Source organism: Phacochoerus africanus, chromosome 7, assembly GCF_016906955.1.
Source record: "Phacochoerus africanus isolate WHEZ1 chromosome 7, ROS_Pafr_v1, whole genome shotgun sequence".
Classification (NCBI taxonomy): Eukaryota; Metazoa; Chordata; class Mammalia; order Artiodactyla; family Suidae; genus Phacochoerus; species Phacochoerus africanus.
Genome location: NC_062550.1, coordinates 27752099 through 27769925, shown reverse-complemented (window position 1 = coordinate 27769925; position 17827 = coordinate 27752099). Strand labels below are relative to the sequence as shown.

The following is a 17827-nucleotide window of genomic DNA, read 5'->3' as shown; positions in this document are numbered from 1 at the left end:
GGAACACAGAGCGACAGCTAATCTAGTAAACTGATAGATGGAAATCAGATAAGAGCATGTTTACTGCATTCCCATTTTATAGATGAAGAAACTGAGGTGCTGAAAACTTAAGTAACTTAGTCAATACCACATAGCTGGTAAAACCCTTAGAGGATATACAGGATGCATGGTTATGGTGAAAGAATTCTAAGCATTAATTAGGAAATGGTAGAGGGAAAACGGCTAACTACAAATTGCAGTGAATCCTGGATGGCTGGGAATACATTAGAGGGATAGCTAAGTCAGGACTCAGGGAAACCCTCTCCAAAAAAAAGATGGTGCTAAAGACAAAATGCCAGCCAACCAGACAAAAGGCGCAGAGAGTGATCTGGACAGAAGGAGGGCTCAAGGCAAAGAGCACAGTATGGGAAGAGAACTGCAAGCAGGTCCTAGAATAGAGGAGCAAATAAAATGAAAGAGGTAAGTGGAGGCCAAGCACACAAAAACGCTGCAGAAGCCACTCTAGAGAATTTCAACTACTTTGAGGACAATGGGAGGCCGAGAAAAGAAACAGTTGAGTCACAGGATCAGATGTGAGCTTTGAGGAAAATCCTTGACGGCAGCATGGAAAAAGCACTGGAATCCCAGATACGAAAGAGGCTGTGGCAATAATCCAGCAAGAACTGATGATGGTCTGAGTTTGCATAATGTCTCTGACAATTGAGGGGAGATATATTTACTTGCCAGCTTCATTAGGACTTGCTAATTGATTGATTGCAGAGGTAATGGTGTGAATGAGGAAATGTTAAGAGTGATCAAGATCCTCCTGCAGTAGTCCTCTGAATGGAGCCCAGTATCATTCCTTGAGATAGTGAACTCAGGAGCAAGAGGCGTAAGGCTCAAGGGTAGTGAAATTTAATTCTAGATATGTTGCATTTGCGCTTCCAATTTCAGACTATCTACCAGTGGTTGAATATACTACTAGAGGTTTCTCCTAAACTGTGTGGTAAAAATCAGCATACAGGTGTAAATGGAATTCACAAAAGAAGATGAAATAATATAAGGAGAGACTAGATGGAGAAAGAAAATGAGCCAACCCACCCCTAAAAGGTAGCCAATATCTGATGGCAGCCAATCTCTGTCACATGGGTGACATATCAATGAGCAAGCCACCCTATTTATGGCACCATACTTATATAATGGCATGTGTATGATGGTATGTTTCTTCTTTTTAAAAACTTCAGCGCCCCAAGCCTGATTTTCCTCATTGCGATAGATGACAGAGATTGAGCTGGAAAACCCATGCCATAACTGAAGTGTGCCTTGACCACTCCCAAGCAGGCAAAATAATCACTCAAAACTGATGTGGCCTCATTACAAATATTTTCTAACTGTACATCATCAAAAAAAAAAAAAAGTGGTGGGGTGGATGTTAACAATCGTTGGAAAGAGGATGGGATATCTAAAGTGGTGCGCTTCCATTACAAAGTTGAGTCTTTTCTTACCCTCATGAATCAGAGAGTTTATATGAGTAATTTGCTACAGTGGAAATCAAGGGCATGAGTTGAAGGCTCAACTCACTAAGCCATCTCCACTCCTCAATAATAAGCAGTTTAAGCAGCCCCAAGGGATACTTTGGCAGACAGCACTGGAGAAACAGTGTGTGGAAGTCAAAGTTTAAAATAAGCTTTTAGGTTTTGCAACAAATAAGTTACCTTCTCTGGGGTTTATTTCCTCACCCAGAGGAGGAGGGCCATCCCAGATGATCTCTGAGGTCTCCATCACTTCCTGTAGCCCCAGTCACCTGCAGGAGTAAGTCAAGGCACAGACTTCACTGGAAGTCCTATAGGCCTGAACCCACCTCCACCCCACGGAGAGAGAAGGCAAATACTACTTCTAGTCTGGTAGCATTCTCAATCAGGATTTGTCATCACTCAAAGCACAGGAGGACCATGGTGCATATATTAATTTTTACTCCAAGGTCCTTGTTTTCATTTGGCTTTGAAATATTACTGTGGCTACTTTTATTATTTTTACCTACTGCATGCAATCTATGATTGCCATCGCGGTTTATTAGTAGGTCATTTCCCATAATTTCCCCCCAGCTCTATCCAGAACACTACTGCTAGCTATTTGTAACTTAATATACCACTTCCAATACCATGAGTTTTACATTTTATTTTTACTTTTGGAACTGACATATGGGGAAAAAAAAAACCCACCGATATTAAAAAAAAATCTGTATTTTCACTTAAACCATTGTTTCCCCTGTGAGTGGTAGGATAATTTATACTTATTTTAAAATTTGGAATGAAAGGTTTCCTAAAAACTGAACTTTACTCCCCAGAAGGGTCCCCAAATACTTGCAACTCCAAAAGCTGGCCTAGTATTTGCTCACTTGTTTGCTCATTCCCTCCTTTTTTCTCTTCAACTCCATTTGATATATGTTTCCCAGGACGTAGTTGAGACTTCTGGCCCGAGAGGCTGGAAAATATAACTCCGAATTTCCTACAATCTCAGCTCCACTTTCTCCCGCGCTCGGGCCGGGGGCTGGAGCCTTGTTATTGTCACGTGGCCTCGGGATGACGGGCCCTGCCAGCCAATGGGCGTGCGCGGACCTCGGCACGCCCGCCCCTCGGCTCCACTGAGCCTGGACTTGGCGCTCAGCCGGGAGGAGTAGGCGAAAAAGTTTCTTTTGCGGGCGAGAAGGGGCCTCTGTGCGCGGACGCTGCTCTTCCTGCAACTCTGCTGCAACTGGCCGTTCTTTTCGGTTTCCCTCTCGCTGCCCCGGGCATGAAAGGGCTTTGCAGCCGGGACTGAAAAAAAGGTTTTACCTGGGAGCGTGAGAGCAACGCGTGCACACGCGGCCCAGAGCGCGGGCGTCCACTCTCCCGTTGGAAGTTGGTGCAGGGCCCGGAGTGCGCGCCGGCTGCGGAGCCCCGGGCAGAGCGAGAGGCCGCAGGACCTCGATGGGCGCGCCGAGGCTCTGCGCGCCTGCGGCGGCGCTAGGACTGCTGCTGTGCGCTGTGCTGGGGCGCGCAGACCCGACCGAGGGCGGCAGCCGTCCGGCGCTAGGGCCACCTTCGGGGGTCGCCCCGGAGCGCCAGTGCCCCGCTCCATGTCGCTGCCTCGGGGACCTCCTGGACTGTAGTCACCAGCAGCTGGCGCGCCTGCCGGAGCCGCTCCCGTCCTGGGTCGCTCGGCTGTAAGTATTATTTCTGCGAGCGGAGAAGGACCCTCCCTAGATTCAGGACTGCAGGCGAGGGGCCAGGATGCTCGGCGCGCAGCTGCTTTTTCCAGGGCAGCTCCTCTAGGGCCCAGGCCTCGAGCGGCGTTCCTTGGGACGGAAAAGCAGCCTACCCGGCCTCAGTCTTCCTCCATCCCCCCGGTGCTCGGCGGTTAGTGCAGGTGGGCCCTGGGCGCGCCCCTCCCGGCCGCAGGTGGGCGAGGGGACCGAGCCACTGACAACTCCAGAGGGCAGAATCGACATCTTGCGCCTGGAGCTCGCCCGGGGGGCTGAGATGCGCCCCCCGCCAGGCCGGGGCCGGAGAGGTGGCAACGTGGGACTGACCGGAGTTCGCCCTTCTTACTTTGAGAGTTTGATCTGGTGGCTCAAGTATAGTTTCTAAAAGGTTCAACCACCTTTCCCGTACCCAACTAGTAATCGAACGCGCTCCTTTAGTTTGCGAAGCCCCTCAGCAGAGTTCGATCACTGTCCTTGCTATGGTAGATGCCTTCTGTTGTTCTTTACCATGGGCTTATTTGGCGTTTGTAAATTCCATAGAGCCCCTTCTTCGACCAAATTGTAGCACATCCCCGTTCCGGTAAGAAGTTGGCAAGACTGATTGAGTAGATATGGAATGGAAGGAACTATGTTTTTTCAGAACCGAGAGCGTGATTTCTGTAGCTTATCGGCACGTCCAGAGGGTTTAGGAGAGAGAGCTAGGTGCTGTTATGCAAGTTTTTGGATGCTAGCTGTGAAGTCTGCAAACCTGAAATCACTGCCAACTTCGTGGAAGAACAAGGAAGAAAATGTAGTTTAGTTGGAAAGGCTGATTCTTTCTAGATGTCATCTCCTTATTCTCTCCCAGCCCTAGTTAAAATTGGAAGACTGGTGCAAAATGTAAACAATCAAAACTCGTGTTCTTTCTTGCTTGCTTTCCTTTTTTCTTTCTTTCTTTTTTTCTTTTTCTTTTCTTTTTTTTTTTTTGGAAGTAGTTATCTTGGTTTAAAAGAAACAAAAGTGCAGTCCATCCTTAATCTGTAGATTTGGGCCTTGCAGAATTGCAGTGAAAATTCTAAATTCTTAAAACAACTCTAGTCGACTCTCCTAACATCAAAATACTAATAGTAGGAAGTTTGGTCAGATAGTTTAAGAAGTTATGTTTTTAAATCACTGTGCTAAGTATTTGTGAATTATAGACCATCAAAAGCATATTCTTTGTGTTTACAGACCTTGGTTTCATTAAAAAAAAATAGAATTAGAGAGTTTTAGATTAATATGTAATCTTTTATCACGGGATGTCTTCCTTAGTAGTTTTTATTGCAATTGAAGAAGGAGATAAGGGCTTTAACCTAAAGCAGGAAGACTTTCAATTAGTTGTGACTAATTCTGTTCAATTGCCTCTTGTGGGGGTCATGCTGCCTTATTCATGAGATGTGAATGGCTCTATTGACAACATATGGAACTGAACATTTGAATGACTGGAGGTGAACACTTACAAATAACAGAGGGATGAGAAAAAGAAAATTAATATAATGCTTCCTGGGGTGTGTTTAGAAATGCTTGGATCGTTCACCAAATCTAATTTATATTCAAGTTTCTCAATGTTAAGTGGCATATCAGAACATGCCAATGTGCCAGATTTTCTTTGTGTGAATATCTTTTTTTAAAAAATTGGGCATCTTAAAAAAACAACTGCATGGCTTTTGCTTAGAAGTTGAGTTAAACCAAAAGGGGTTTGATACCTATTTAAACGTTGTCTTAAAAGTAGCTGACCTAATTAGGATTTTGTTTTGCAGATAATTTGGTGGCACACTAAAAACAAATTACAGTTTATTTGGTTAGCACAATCTTTAATTACATTTCCGCCAGCAGTAAATTGTCTCGATTCAAGTCCACATTCCTTAAATGTATGTGAAAATAAGTTCCACTTGTACAAATAAGCACCAGGTCTGTTGTCAGGAGCCCCGCTGTGATCATTCATTGGACAGCTTGGTCATTCTTGTACTTGTGTGACTTTTAACCAACTTTGTAGTTGTCACCAAACCATGTGGTCCAATTTTTTTAGTGTAAATGTTTCTTTTGTTTGTGCCTAAAGCTCTAGAGGTCTCCTCTCTCTACCTTTGAAAGGAGCAGGAAAATACTTGGAATTGAGCTTAAAATTCTCCGTTACTTGGTGTTTGGAAGAGGAGGCTTCTTAAGCTTTATGTAATTAGAAAAGCTTTTAAGTAGACTGTTCCCAGAGTTCAGAAATAAGTAGAAAAAGGCGTATTGTTCTTCCCCATAGCTTCACTTCCGAGAGTACTCTTCAGAAAAAATTTGGTGTCTATCTTTTGTTTCATGTGTGGAATTGGCAAGTTGAAAAATTAATCTATTTAACATACTTGCATGTATGTATTTGTCCCACTGTATTCAATTGTAATTTACTGCCATAGGAATCCCATTTGTAAAAAGGTGAATAGTTTGAGGGGTAAAATAATAATATTGTAGTTAGTTCTCCTTTCAAAAAGAAACTTCTAATACTTCAATAAAAGTGGCTCTTAAAACAGTAACTATTTGAAGCGTTCCTTACAACCGCCTTTAAAGGCAGATTTGAGTTTCCATCTAGAGTTTGTGCTTACAAGGAGTTCTGAACCCAGAGAGAAGGGCTAGTGAGACTGTTTACTTAGCCAAAAGAGGGAAAAGTTGCCCAATTGTCAATAAGAACTTCAAGTATTATTAAAATCTCACTGGAATTTCGGAATTATTTGTCCTAGCGTGTAGAAAAGTTTAAGTTAGCTGGACTCAGGCAAAAATGTCTGAAAGGTACTTTCTGCTGGTGTGGCTTTAGTGTCTGCCTGTTATAAATCCTCTGGTCCGGACCAGAATTGGGGCTGGGGCTGGGGCTAATAGTCCTTATGGTTTTCACAGCTGTTTTTCTATATTTTCCAGACTAAAACTTGAACATAGCAGGCTGATTTATGAGTCACTTTGGATCAGTGTCTTAAAACAGCTACAGCCTGGCTTTTTGTTTTTCAGCTTTCCAGATTTCTGCTGAATTAGCAGCTCTGCAGGACCCAGTGGGATTGATTAAGAAGCTGTGCTGGATTTGCATTTTAAAATTTGACTTGGAAGTCAGATTTCCAAACGCTAAGAGGAAGAAAATGATAGCTGGAACCAAATGTTGTAAATTACTTATTTTCACATATATTTATTCACTTGCTAATATGCAGGAAGAGAGACTTCTCTGGACTGTGTAAAGTTTGGTTTTCAAGTGTTTGGCCAGCTGAGTTTGGGGTAAATAGTTAATACCTCCCTGCCTCACCACCTTTCCCATGTATTAACCTCATTACAAAACGTTTTTTAAAAAAAAGGTTTCCTGGGCAAGATGTTCATTAATGGAACTCCAAAAATGAAGACTGCCTTATAGAAAGTAATGGGGTTTAAGAAAACATCGACATTGTACAACTTGAATTTGTTTTTAATGGTCTAGCCATAAAAACAATATAAAGAAGATTTAGGAAAATGTGACATCCTTTAATCATTTCTGAGCCATAAACTGTACTAAGTCTAAATTTAGGTGCATTAAAAGTTTCATTGACTTGAAGTATTTAGCAGTAAAAGTCACTTTAGGGGTGATTTTTTTTCTCCCACATATACTGTGGTTTTAATAGTACACAAAACTTAGGGGTGGGAGTGTGTTGCAATAACTGAAATGTTTAGGTTTGCCAGCTCCTGCTTTTGGATGAGAAATGAGTGGTCCCCTACATGGACCCTGTTCTCTGAAGGCAGTTTCTCCTTTTAAAGGTCTTTTGTTGGAGATCTCATCCTATTACAGGTCAAAAAAAGAGTTAAAGCACTCAGTCTCCCTCACCCCCACCCCCACCCCCACCCCATAAGAATGCCCTGAGGAATAATCCTTACAATGAAGTGAAGAGTGGAATTTTTGTTTTTTCTAATTAAAAGGAAAGTCACCTGTGCAAGATGTAAGTGCCAGATCAGGTCCCCTTTCCTCTGAAAACTTGCAACAATAGGGAATGCAGTCTTAGGCTGGTGCACTGTTCTTTGGATAAGTGGGTCCAAAGGAGGCTTTCTGTTGATTCAGGCTACCTCCCAGGTGAAGAACTCTTTTCCTTGGTTGATTTTGAAAGCCTGTGGGAAATCTGTGACTGTCTGTGGTGCTAAAAGCACACAGGTTTTGTTTGAATCCTAACGTGAGTTGTTGGGCTCACGGTTTCCTTGATGAACTCCAGATGGAAGCGGGCTGGGCTGTGAGGGAAAGTGTCTGGCTCCAGCGTGGGGAGCATGCACAGCAGTGGTTGTAATTGCAGGATTTTTATAGTTTAAAGACTGTGCCAGATTTTTTTTTTTCATGTTATAACTCTACCAGAACAAATCTACTCATGTCTGTTACTGTCTGGTAGGTCTTTAAGCAAACATGTTTCAAATAAAAACCTTTGCAATTTTTTTTTTTTCCTTTTAGGTGAAATAGAAAAATCCAGGTTTATTCTCAAAACAAAAATTCAAAGACTGAAAGGATCTCTGATTTCTAATTATTACCTAATGGACATGCACTGAGTAACACTGTGCTTCCCTGGATGTGATTGCCCTGCCTTTTTCTTTGGTGGGGAGGGGGGTGCATATTATGTATGTAACAAATGGTTCCTGCTTTTCTCCAATCAAGTTTGGTTATCTCTAACTTTGGTTATTTAGAACTATTCAATTTTAAATACTGAAGGAATTAATCTGGTAGGGATGGGTAAGCCTCTTTCAGTAGGAGAGCTTTAAGCCATTCTGTTTGTCAGCCTAGTTTTCAATAGCTCTTCAGCCATTTCATTCTCATTAGACCATTTAGAAGGCACGTATCTGGTGTATTGACCGATATAACCCACATTTGCTAGATTTCGTTTCACATTTTGAATCTTAAATGCTGAGATGATGACCTAGCCTAGAATAGTGCATACGTAAGAGTTTTATTTTGCTTTCTTTTAAATAACTGAAGTTTTATGGAAGTGGTTACTAGGTTAGATTGAATCTCGGAGTTAGAAGCAGATTTATTTTAATGATTGAAAAGAAATCTGATCATAGGTTTCTGTACAGTGCATTTAACTTTGTTAGGTGGTTGATGTGGTTTAAATTATACATTATATGGAGGCATTGCGATTTGGGGAGTTCAGGAAAGCTGAGAGTTTGGGTTATTTCCTACCTGCTCAACACACACCCCTCTACCCCTTCACCACCACCGCCAATGCTTTAAAGAATTTGCTGCCTTCACCCAGAGAAACAAATGTGTGTGAAATGCAATTTCTACTTGGTTTGACTGGAATAAGGTCTCTGATGCTTAGTTGTATGCTAATAAAAAGGTTTCTTTAGAGGTTTTAGTTTCAGCAACCTGCCTAATTAGCCACTTTTCATAAGCTATGACTTCATCCTATCAAGTTGGAAGTGAGGAGATGGCAGGGGATGGGGAGGGTGAAGCAAAACAACCAGTCCACAAAAGATCTGTTCACCCTGGGCCAAAACACATCTCCTAAAACATTTGCGGGCTTGGAGCATTTGAACCTGCCAGCCTCCTAAACTAATTTTGTCCTCAGAGTTTGTATTTTGGAGTTTGCCCTCTAGTTTATGGACAGGACAGATCAGTTATTTCTTATGTTGTCACAAGTGTTGAGAGAAATCGTTCATAAATCCACTCTGTCTAGCACATCATTAAGCCCTATTAGTGATTTTTGGGAACTACTTATAATTGTATCTTTGTTTCCTCATAGGGACTTAAGTCACAACAGATTGTCTTTCATCAAGGCAAGCTCCATGAGCCACCTTCACAGCCTTCGAGAAGTGTGAGTTATTTTCCATTTGACGTTTGAATCAAATATACTACCCATCGTACTATGTAATTGTAAAGAATATTTGAGTTACAGTAAATTACTTCAAACTTTTAACTTGTGAGGGATCTTTAAATAATTTCATAAAGTTTCCACCTCTGTGAGTTGCAGATTGCATAATCAGCTTTTTTTTTTTTTTTTGGCATTTATAGGAAACTGAACAACAATGAATTGGAGACCATTCCAAATCTAGGACCAGTCTCAGCAAATATTATACTTCTCTCCTTGTAAGTGAATGTTAGAAGGATTTCAGATGTATGTTTGCAGGGACCATGGGGAATGGTTCCCTACGAGCTGGAATATAGCTCTTACAAGCAAAATATGCTTTCCTTAAACTGCTTAACTCATTTTCCAGCCTGCCCCCGTCCTCCTAAATTGTAAGTATCACTGTAACAAGGATGCTTTACACTTTGCTGCCATTGCAGATCTGGTCTCCAAGATTCAGAGATGCCACCTTTACCCCACAGAGACATGTATTAGATATGGTAGACTAGGACTTAAATTCTGGTGTCACTCCGTGGTTGTCTTGGGATCTGTAGGTTGGGTATTACATAACTCCTAGGGGAGAATGATCAGAGTTATTTTTCAGGGAGAAATGGAGTTGATAGCTAGGCATTGGGGTGTCCTCTTTTAAGTGTGGTGTCTGTGACGGAAATCAAGGTTCAGAAACATCAAATCAAAATAACAGCTTGATACAGTTAAAATTCAGTATGTGATTGAACTTCAAAATACCATTCCACATTATTTGGCAAATAGGAGTTTTCAAATAGGATTAGAATTGTGTAAATTTTTCTGTATGATTAGGGCAGACAACATTTTTAAATTCATGCCTTGGAGATGTTTTAGAATAATTTTGACTTTCGACCCCTTCAAGGTAGCTTTTAGAATGAGCATGGTTTGGTTTCTAAAGTTAAGTAATTTACCACCTTAATCTTGAATAAGTTAAAAATATATTTGAGCCACTGAAGTTAAATTGTTTTTGTCCTTTAAACAACTTAAGGGAAAAAAACCCACCATTGTTAGTTGCATCTGGGAAAGGTGTTGGGAGGGTTGAAATTATACAGTAAATTTCAGGAAAGCTGTTCAATTAATTAAAGTGATCACTACCCAATTGCTTACATCTGGTGATTTATAGAGGTTTGTTTTTACTGAGGGCCCAGGTCAGCTCAGTCACGGGTGCAGCCGCTGTGTCTGCTTTCCTCTGTTTGAATAAGAGCTAAGTGACATTTGATACTGATGTGGTTTTTCCAAAGATCAGAAACAGAAAGGAATAAAAGAAAACACAGTTGGTATTTGACAAATAAACGCTGAATTAAAAAGGCATTTTTATGCTCGCATTAGTACCTGTTGTGTCTGTCCCAGTTGCTTAAAATTGGGGAGTCTAAATGGAGTACTGGTTTGGGGATCTTAAACATCTTTAGCTATTCAGATTTGACCAGTGGCCCCTATTTAAACCCCAGGGAATGCAGCTTCCTTGCCCTACCGTCCTTGCCCTGGGTACTGGTAGATTCGGTCAGTATGTTCAAGGGGCCTTGAGGGTCACTGCAGGCTTCATGGCTGAGAGGGTCTGCAGTGGAGTGTTGGGATCTGGGTGTGCTGAGGAAAATAATCTTTTCTTTGGCACAGAGAGTTGAAAATTAGAAAGTTCTATCAGAAGTAAATAACCTAATTATTTCACACTTTAAAGCTGGAGTTTGTAATGAGAAAACTGAAACAAAATCTAGAAAATGAGAAACCTTCAGTATTTGAACTCCTCTCCATATTTTTGTTTGTCTCACTTTAGTGGGTACCGAATAATCTCTTCTGAACTTGAATACTCTCTCATTCTTTCCCCTTAACTTGCTGGAGTACATCTAAGCAGAGATTGCTGTGTCCATCTTATACCAAGATAGATCTTACTTATTACCTTGATTATGTAGACTGTGCAAAGAGTAATTTATGTGATGGGCCTGCTAATTCAATATGCATTGTAAAAATTGTATACCTAAGAAATATCTTGAAAAATTTACTTCTCTGGCTGTTTTCTTTTACAAGTGTTTTGTTTTTCTTCTGTAGGTTTCCTTGGAGTTTGTAATACACAGTCGTTATTTCTAAAGCCTGCTTCATTTCTGTCTTGTGTAGGGTAGACTGTTTTCTTTTATATAGGGGCACTTGAAAATAATCAGAGCTGAAAGTCAGTAATTAAATACACTTCTGAAATTTCCCCCCTGAAATTGTTCAACTCCATAATGTGTTTCAGATTAGAATTTGGCTAAAGCACCGCCATTAAATCCCACATCTTTCTGAGTCGTTCCCAAGACTATTTGACTTCTATCAAGATTTTTTTTTTAAACATTTTGTGGAGGAAAACATGTTTCTGAGTATTTGCACAAGCAAAGTATTTTGAAGATATGTTAAAGAAAAGGAGAAGAAATCATTTATAGTCTTGAGTGTGAACTTTAATATTTAATGGTGCCCATACCATCATTGCTCACCATTGTGCGGTGAGGGCCCCTCCCAGCCAGAGGGGTTGGATGCAGATGCAGGAGCCAGCAACTGAGAGGAGGAAGGGGGGTCAAAAACTGTTACTCCATGGCCAGACATCATTGGGGTCAACTGTCACTCCATGGCCAGACACGATTTGGGGTCAACTGTCATTCCATGGCCAGACATGATTTCACTCAGACCAATTCTGATCCTGTCAGGGAAGCCTGGTAAAATGCCAGGGGTAATGGTTGGATGAGCATTGAGCTTTCCCATTAACAAAGCTCATCTCTAACCATGTTGAGGAACTTTCAGTGTGTAAAAGACCTGAATAGACTTGCTTTCCTTTGACTCCCACACAGCATGAGCTCAGAAATCAGCTGGCTTGCCAGGGGCAAAATGTGGTTTGTATTTTCTGTTTATTTTTCTGAATGTCCTAGCCACACATGGCAGGGTGGCATATTTTAAGGGAAGAAGTGGGATAACTGTTGGAATGAACATGTATTGCACTCAAACTGCTGACCTGGCACAGGCGAGTTGATTTTACCAGACGTGGTAGTTCTGGCTTCCTGTCGTGTGGCAACTGCCCAAGCCCTGGACATTTTTGAAACCTGTGACCTGAGTTAGGGCAGATTGGAATCCATAAGTTATGGAACATTACTTGAACAAAAGAGGCCTTATTGGTTATTAGATAGAGCTAGTTGGATCTTAGCTTGACACCAGTAGTTTATAAGTATTGCACAACATGCAAATACTTGGCCTGGTATCTTAAACTTGGAAAGGTATACATCAAGCAACATCAAGGGGTTACCTAGATTACTGGTTAAGAATGTTGATCTCCTGATCCCATCCCTAGAGTTCCTGAATTAATGCTTTCAGGTGGGGCCCAAGTAGATTCATTTTAGCACACCTACCTTGCTGCGATTCTGATCAGATATTACAAAAATATTTCTGGATTACTGAAAGAGTCTGGTTTATCATGTCCAAATAAGCCTTTTCTCATTATTATCTCAAAAATAGAGCATTTTCCCCAAGGCCATCCTTTTATTTGAAGCCTGTCATTTTCTTTTCAGAGATGACTGTGTCATCCTTCTAGAGAAGTTGTTATAAATATTGATCACTTTTGCTTGTGGGACCCCCATCAAGTGTGCTCTATGGATGATGGGCTACCACTGAAGAGATTTAAAGCAGAGTGGGGTGATCACTTCTGCTATTGAAAATGTCACTCTGGCTTCAGTGTGGAGAATGGCCTGGCAGTGGCAGGAAAGGGGCCTTGAGGGGCCAGATAATCCGGAAACCACCACAGTGGGTGGGAGCGATGGTGGCCCTCTTCCCCTAGGGTTAAGTTTCGTCAAGTCAATAGAACAGTGATTAAAAGCAAAGTTCAAGTTGGAATGACTTGCAATGAATTGCTGGCTCTTCTCTTTGCTATAGTTTGTGACCTTGGGCAAGGGACTGTCTGTCTGTGCTTCCTACTCTATGATAAAGGAGAATAATACTAGTGCCCACCTCATCGGGTTGCTGTGGGATTCGGAGAGGGATATGGTGACACCCACCTGGCGTGTGCTCAGGGGTCAGTGAGAAGAAGCCACAGTCATTCATTCAATGGAAGCTGATTGAAGAAACAAACAGCCCTGGGTTCTGATTAGGGTGCTGGGGACACAGCAATGAACAAAGTAGACAAACTCCCTCTTATCATGAAGCTTCCATCCTCATGGGAGGTGAGAGAAAACTAAGTAAACCAATGTTAGAAGAAAAGATAACTTCTGTTACTTGATAAATGCTGGAAGGAAAAGACAGGAGGGGGTCCTGTCCAGATAGAGAGCTGGGTTGGGTGTCCTTAACGGTGGTGAGGGAAGGGTTCTTTCTAAAGGTTTACCAAGTCCTGCTGTGTGCTGGCTACTGTTATAAGGCCAAGATTCAGCAGTGAACAGAACAGAAATCCCTGCTCTCACGGGGCTGACCTTCTCATGACAGGAGAAAGACAAAAAGTACCATGAGAGATGAGGTCAGAGGGGCAAGGTGCTAGGGAGAAAAAGAGAGCAGAGAGGGGGTATAGGAACGTGTGTGGTGGAGGAGGAGGGGGTTGCGGCTGTAAATGACGGTGGAGGGAAGGTGACACTTGAATCAGGGCCTGGAGGTGAGGGCAGGAGTCATGAGGAGTGTCCCACATGCTGGGGTTGGGGGGGTCATCTCCTTAAAGCCTCCCCTGCCCTGTCCAGCCCCTCTTGCCTTGTATATCTGTTATATGATCATGAAATGATTTTGGTATTTCTCTCCCCTACTATGAAGCTTGTGGGGCTGACTCTTGTTTTGCCTAGCACTTAATGCAGGTTATATGGCTTACTTAGTGTATGAATTGAATTAAGGAAGGTTTAGGAACCAGCTACATGCACTTAACATTATGCAGATAGATCTCCTTCTAGAGACTTAGTCTATAGGAGAGGCTCAAGGTTTACAGTGAGAAAAAACATACGTATGTTTTCCCAGTGTTCAGCTATGCATGCTTGGTAATAAGTAAAATTTTCAAAATGAGGGCATTCTCGTCGTGGCTCAGTGGTTAACGAATCCTACTAGGAACCATGAGGTCATGGGTTCGATCCCTGGCCTTGCTCAATGGGTTAAGGATCCGGATTTTCCGTGAGCTGTGGTGTAGGTCGCAGGCGCGGCTCAGATCTGGTGTTGCTGTGGCTCTGGTATAGACCGGCGGCTACAGCTCTGATTAGACCCCTAGCATGGGAACCTCCATATGCCGCGGGGGTGGCCCTAGAAAAGACAAAAAAAAAATTTTTTTTCGAAATGATAACATCAGCAATAATAGTAATGAAAGAAAAGGAAAACACAGGAAAATTAACTTGGGTAGCAAAAGGATTCAGCTCACCACTCTAACTGGTGAGCACATGCCCTGGAGTGTGTGGGAAGTGAAAGCCCCCTTGCTTGCCTGCTTTTCAAAGTTTGTGTCACTCAGTGGGGGTGACTTTGGTCTTCAGAGATAGAAACGCTTCATGGCCCTTGTGCCACATGTGCATGTGAGCCACACTGAACTGAACTGGTCCTGAACTGAAGATTCAGAATACAGAACAACAAAATACAAAATTGATCTGTCCTAACACTGAAGGAAACACAGGAATCATTGGGAGAGACAGAACAAGTGTGCATGCATGTCTGCATAAAAACCTTTGCAGGTGTTTTAAGGGTTCTTCTAGGGTGCATTGATGGCGATTCCCCCACCCACGGGCTTTTGAACACAATGCTGCACGAGACTCCGTGCCATCCTGTCCCGTGTCCTCCTATTTGGGAGGTGCTGCAGGGATGCAGGCAGGTGTGAGTGCCATGCCTTCCCTCAGAAGTCCGATCGGTGGTCTTAGCAATTCCTGTGCCATGAGCTGCTAGTCATTGTAGAACTTGGAGAAGGCTACAAAGACTTTTCTTTCTTCAGTTTTGACACTCCCATAAGTGCTGTACATGTGGTTCTCCAGTGGCATTTGTCACACATCTCACCCAGGGTGGGGCTTGTGTCTTTCCATCCACTCAGCAGTCCAGTCCAGTCCCTGGCACGTAGGAGGTACTCATTACATATCTGAGCAGACGAAGAGATCTCGGGCCCCTGTGCTGGAGGTGGGGCACACAGGTTTTGTCTGGTCTCCGCTAGTGACCTGTCTGACCTCAGGCAGAGCTAATGAACTCCGCCTTGTTTACCTGTAGAAATAGTGTGAGACATCTGCCTGGCTATCTCAAGTGGTTCCGGTAGAGGATCAAATGGCATCATGCACACGAAAGGGCTCAGGCAGTGTGAGCAGCCCCAGCTGCTGCTGTTACAGTTACAGGGGGCTTGGCCGAGGAGCAGAGACTGGGGGCAGTGGGCCAAAGTAGATTCTTGAACAGGAGGGTCCCTGAAGGAAGGCAGGATTTGGAATCATTATCCCGGCAGCAATGGATGAGAGGAAGAGAGAGAATTTGGTGTTTGGGGTGAGTTCTCAGGAAAACTGCTGCTGTCTTCGAGTAGTTCAAAACAATTGATGAGCACTCAATTATAAGTAATAAGTGAACACCATTTCTAGTCTGAGGGTTTCCATCTCTGTAAGTGGGTTTTGAGCTGTGGAAAGTGCGCCCAGAACACCACCTCCTATGAGCTGAGTGCTGGCGGAAAAAGACAAAGAGCCCTTGACCTCTACCTTCAAGAAGAAATAATGGGCAGACCAGTGATAACCAGATACTCCAAGGAGGGTCGTGCCCTGGGTGATAGACACAGAGGAGGGCTGACTTCTCAGTGAGGAGTGTGAGGGTGAGTGAGGGCTACTCCAGCACGGAGACTGGGTGCATTGATAGGGATCAGCTTAGGTGTTTCATGGTTGGCGAGGGTAATTGACTTTTTTTTTAAATGCAGGGGAATGAAATGAGCACATTTCACTTAAGCACAGGATCTGCTGCTCTCCTTTCTTTTCATTAAACAGTGTTCATGTTCAAAATCAAGTGCCATAAAGAAAGAAATATTGTGATGATAATTAACCATCATGTGCTGCCAAATAACCTGGTACCCATCCACCTGTGGAACTGTTCTGTGCTCTGAGCCCTGCTGCAGGTTAAGGCCACACCTGTTTTTCCCACAAAAGGAAATTGGCCTTTTGTGGGGTAGGAGTCAAATGAGCATTGGCTACTGGATCATGAAACTACTAATTAGGAATCGGATCTGCAGGACTCTGTTATCTGTACACTGAACAGAGTGCCATCCCCAGTGGGAATTCCATCCGTAAGCAAGCATTGCCCATTACTGTCCCCAAGTGAGACTAATGAAAAAAATCAGTTTGGAAGATATAAGAAGCTATTGCCTGGTTGCATGACACAGAGTTTATTTAAATAATTCATCAAATTCCACTTATAACTTTCAAAACATATTGATACTTTAATAGCTCACAGCTCGGAAATAAAGTTGTGTGTAGAGAAGGCAAGCATTTTTTAATGTTTCAAGTGCTGATGTAGCTAAGTAATTTTATAATTGTGAGGTAAAGCTCAAAGGTAAAAACAAAGTTGTTTTTTTAAAACAACAAAACAAAACAAAAACCAAAGCCTTTGTATATAAATCATTATTTAAAAAGTCACTAGTTTGTTATATGCCTTAAGGAAGTTGAAGAGAAGCTTCAGCCAAAATTAGAACTTAGGTTCTGGGGAATCAGTGAGCTTGATTCCTATTAAGTGGACACAGACCATCACCTGTCTTTATCCACATGTGGGTATAGATAATTCCATGGAGTTTGACTGCCTTAACTGAAAAATTAAATTATATGCTCTACATTTGAAGATAAATGGGATAGCATCTTCATATGCAAAGGACATTTCACCAGAGAACCACGACCTTCACCAGCAAGCCAGACATTACAGTATTTAACAGCAATAAGCTCATGAAGCCCAAGTCTTACATACGAAACACATAAACATCCTACCATGATAAGTTGTAATCTTTCATTGCATTTAAAAATGTTTATATATGATCTGCACATGAGAGCTACTCTACACAGAGCCATATGTATAAGATTCTCTGAGTTTATCTTCATATTTAATCATAAACATCATAAACCAGTCCCCCAAATGCACATTTACTAGGTTTTTGAATTCTCAGTTTACAGTGGCTGTATTCAAAACAAAAAATTCGTGATCATGTCATGGCTCTTTAAACCCTTCAGGGATTTCCCATTGCTCTTGGATCAGGAGCAGAACTTCTCAGGACAGACAATGCTCTGTATGACCTGAATCCTTTTTTCCTATTGATCCTGCTCACTTCCAGGAACATGCCAACTTGTCCTGCCTCAGGTCCCTTTGCCTAGGATACTCACCCTCCCCCAACACGTTTTCATATCTCACTTATTTACAACGTCTGTGTTCTTATCGTATATGCAATCCCATTTTTCAGTTGTATATTTGTGATTCTTTTTTTTATAATTTTCATTTTTTTCCATTATAGCTGGTTTACAGTGTTTTGTCAATTTTTACTGTACAGCAAGGTGACCCAGTCAAACATACATGTACACATTCTATTTTCTCACATTATCATGCTCCATCATAAATGACTAGATATAGTTTCCAGTGCTCTGTAGCAGGATCTCCTTGCTTATCCATTCCAAAGGCAATAGTTTGTAGCTATTAACCCCAAATTCCCCAATCCGTCCCACTCCCTCCCCCTCCCCCTTTAAGCATTACACCCCCACCAGAATGGAACTTTATAAAACCTGAGACCTTGTCTGTTTTCATCCCTGTTGTAACTTTGGTGTGTAGCTCAGTGCCTAGCACATGGCAGACACTC

At 42.4% G+C, this 17827-nt stretch overlaps 1 protein-coding gene across 3 annotated transcripts in view; it reads left to right on the top strand.

Annotated features, from left to right (window-relative positions):
* The first annotated feature begins 2644 nt into the window (after positions 1-2644).
* LRIG3 (leucine rich repeats and immunoglobulin like domains 3) overlaps positions 2645-17827 on the top strand; it is a 50969-nt gene continuing 35786 nt past the window's right edge. For 2 of the 3 annotated variants that reach the window (XM_047787088.1, XM_047787087.1), the window contains exons 1-3: positions 2645-3184; positions 8950-9021; positions 9219-9293. In XM_047787088.1, coding sequence (XP_047643044.1) covers positions 2949-3184; positions 8950-9021; positions 9219-9293 — 383 coding nt within the window. In that variant the 5' untranslated portion in view covers positions 2645-2948. Of the gene's footprint in view, positions 3185-6220; positions 6479-8949; positions 9022-9218; positions 9294-17827 lie in introns of all 3 variants that reach the window. The other variant, XM_047787089.1, reaches the window with a different exon arrangement.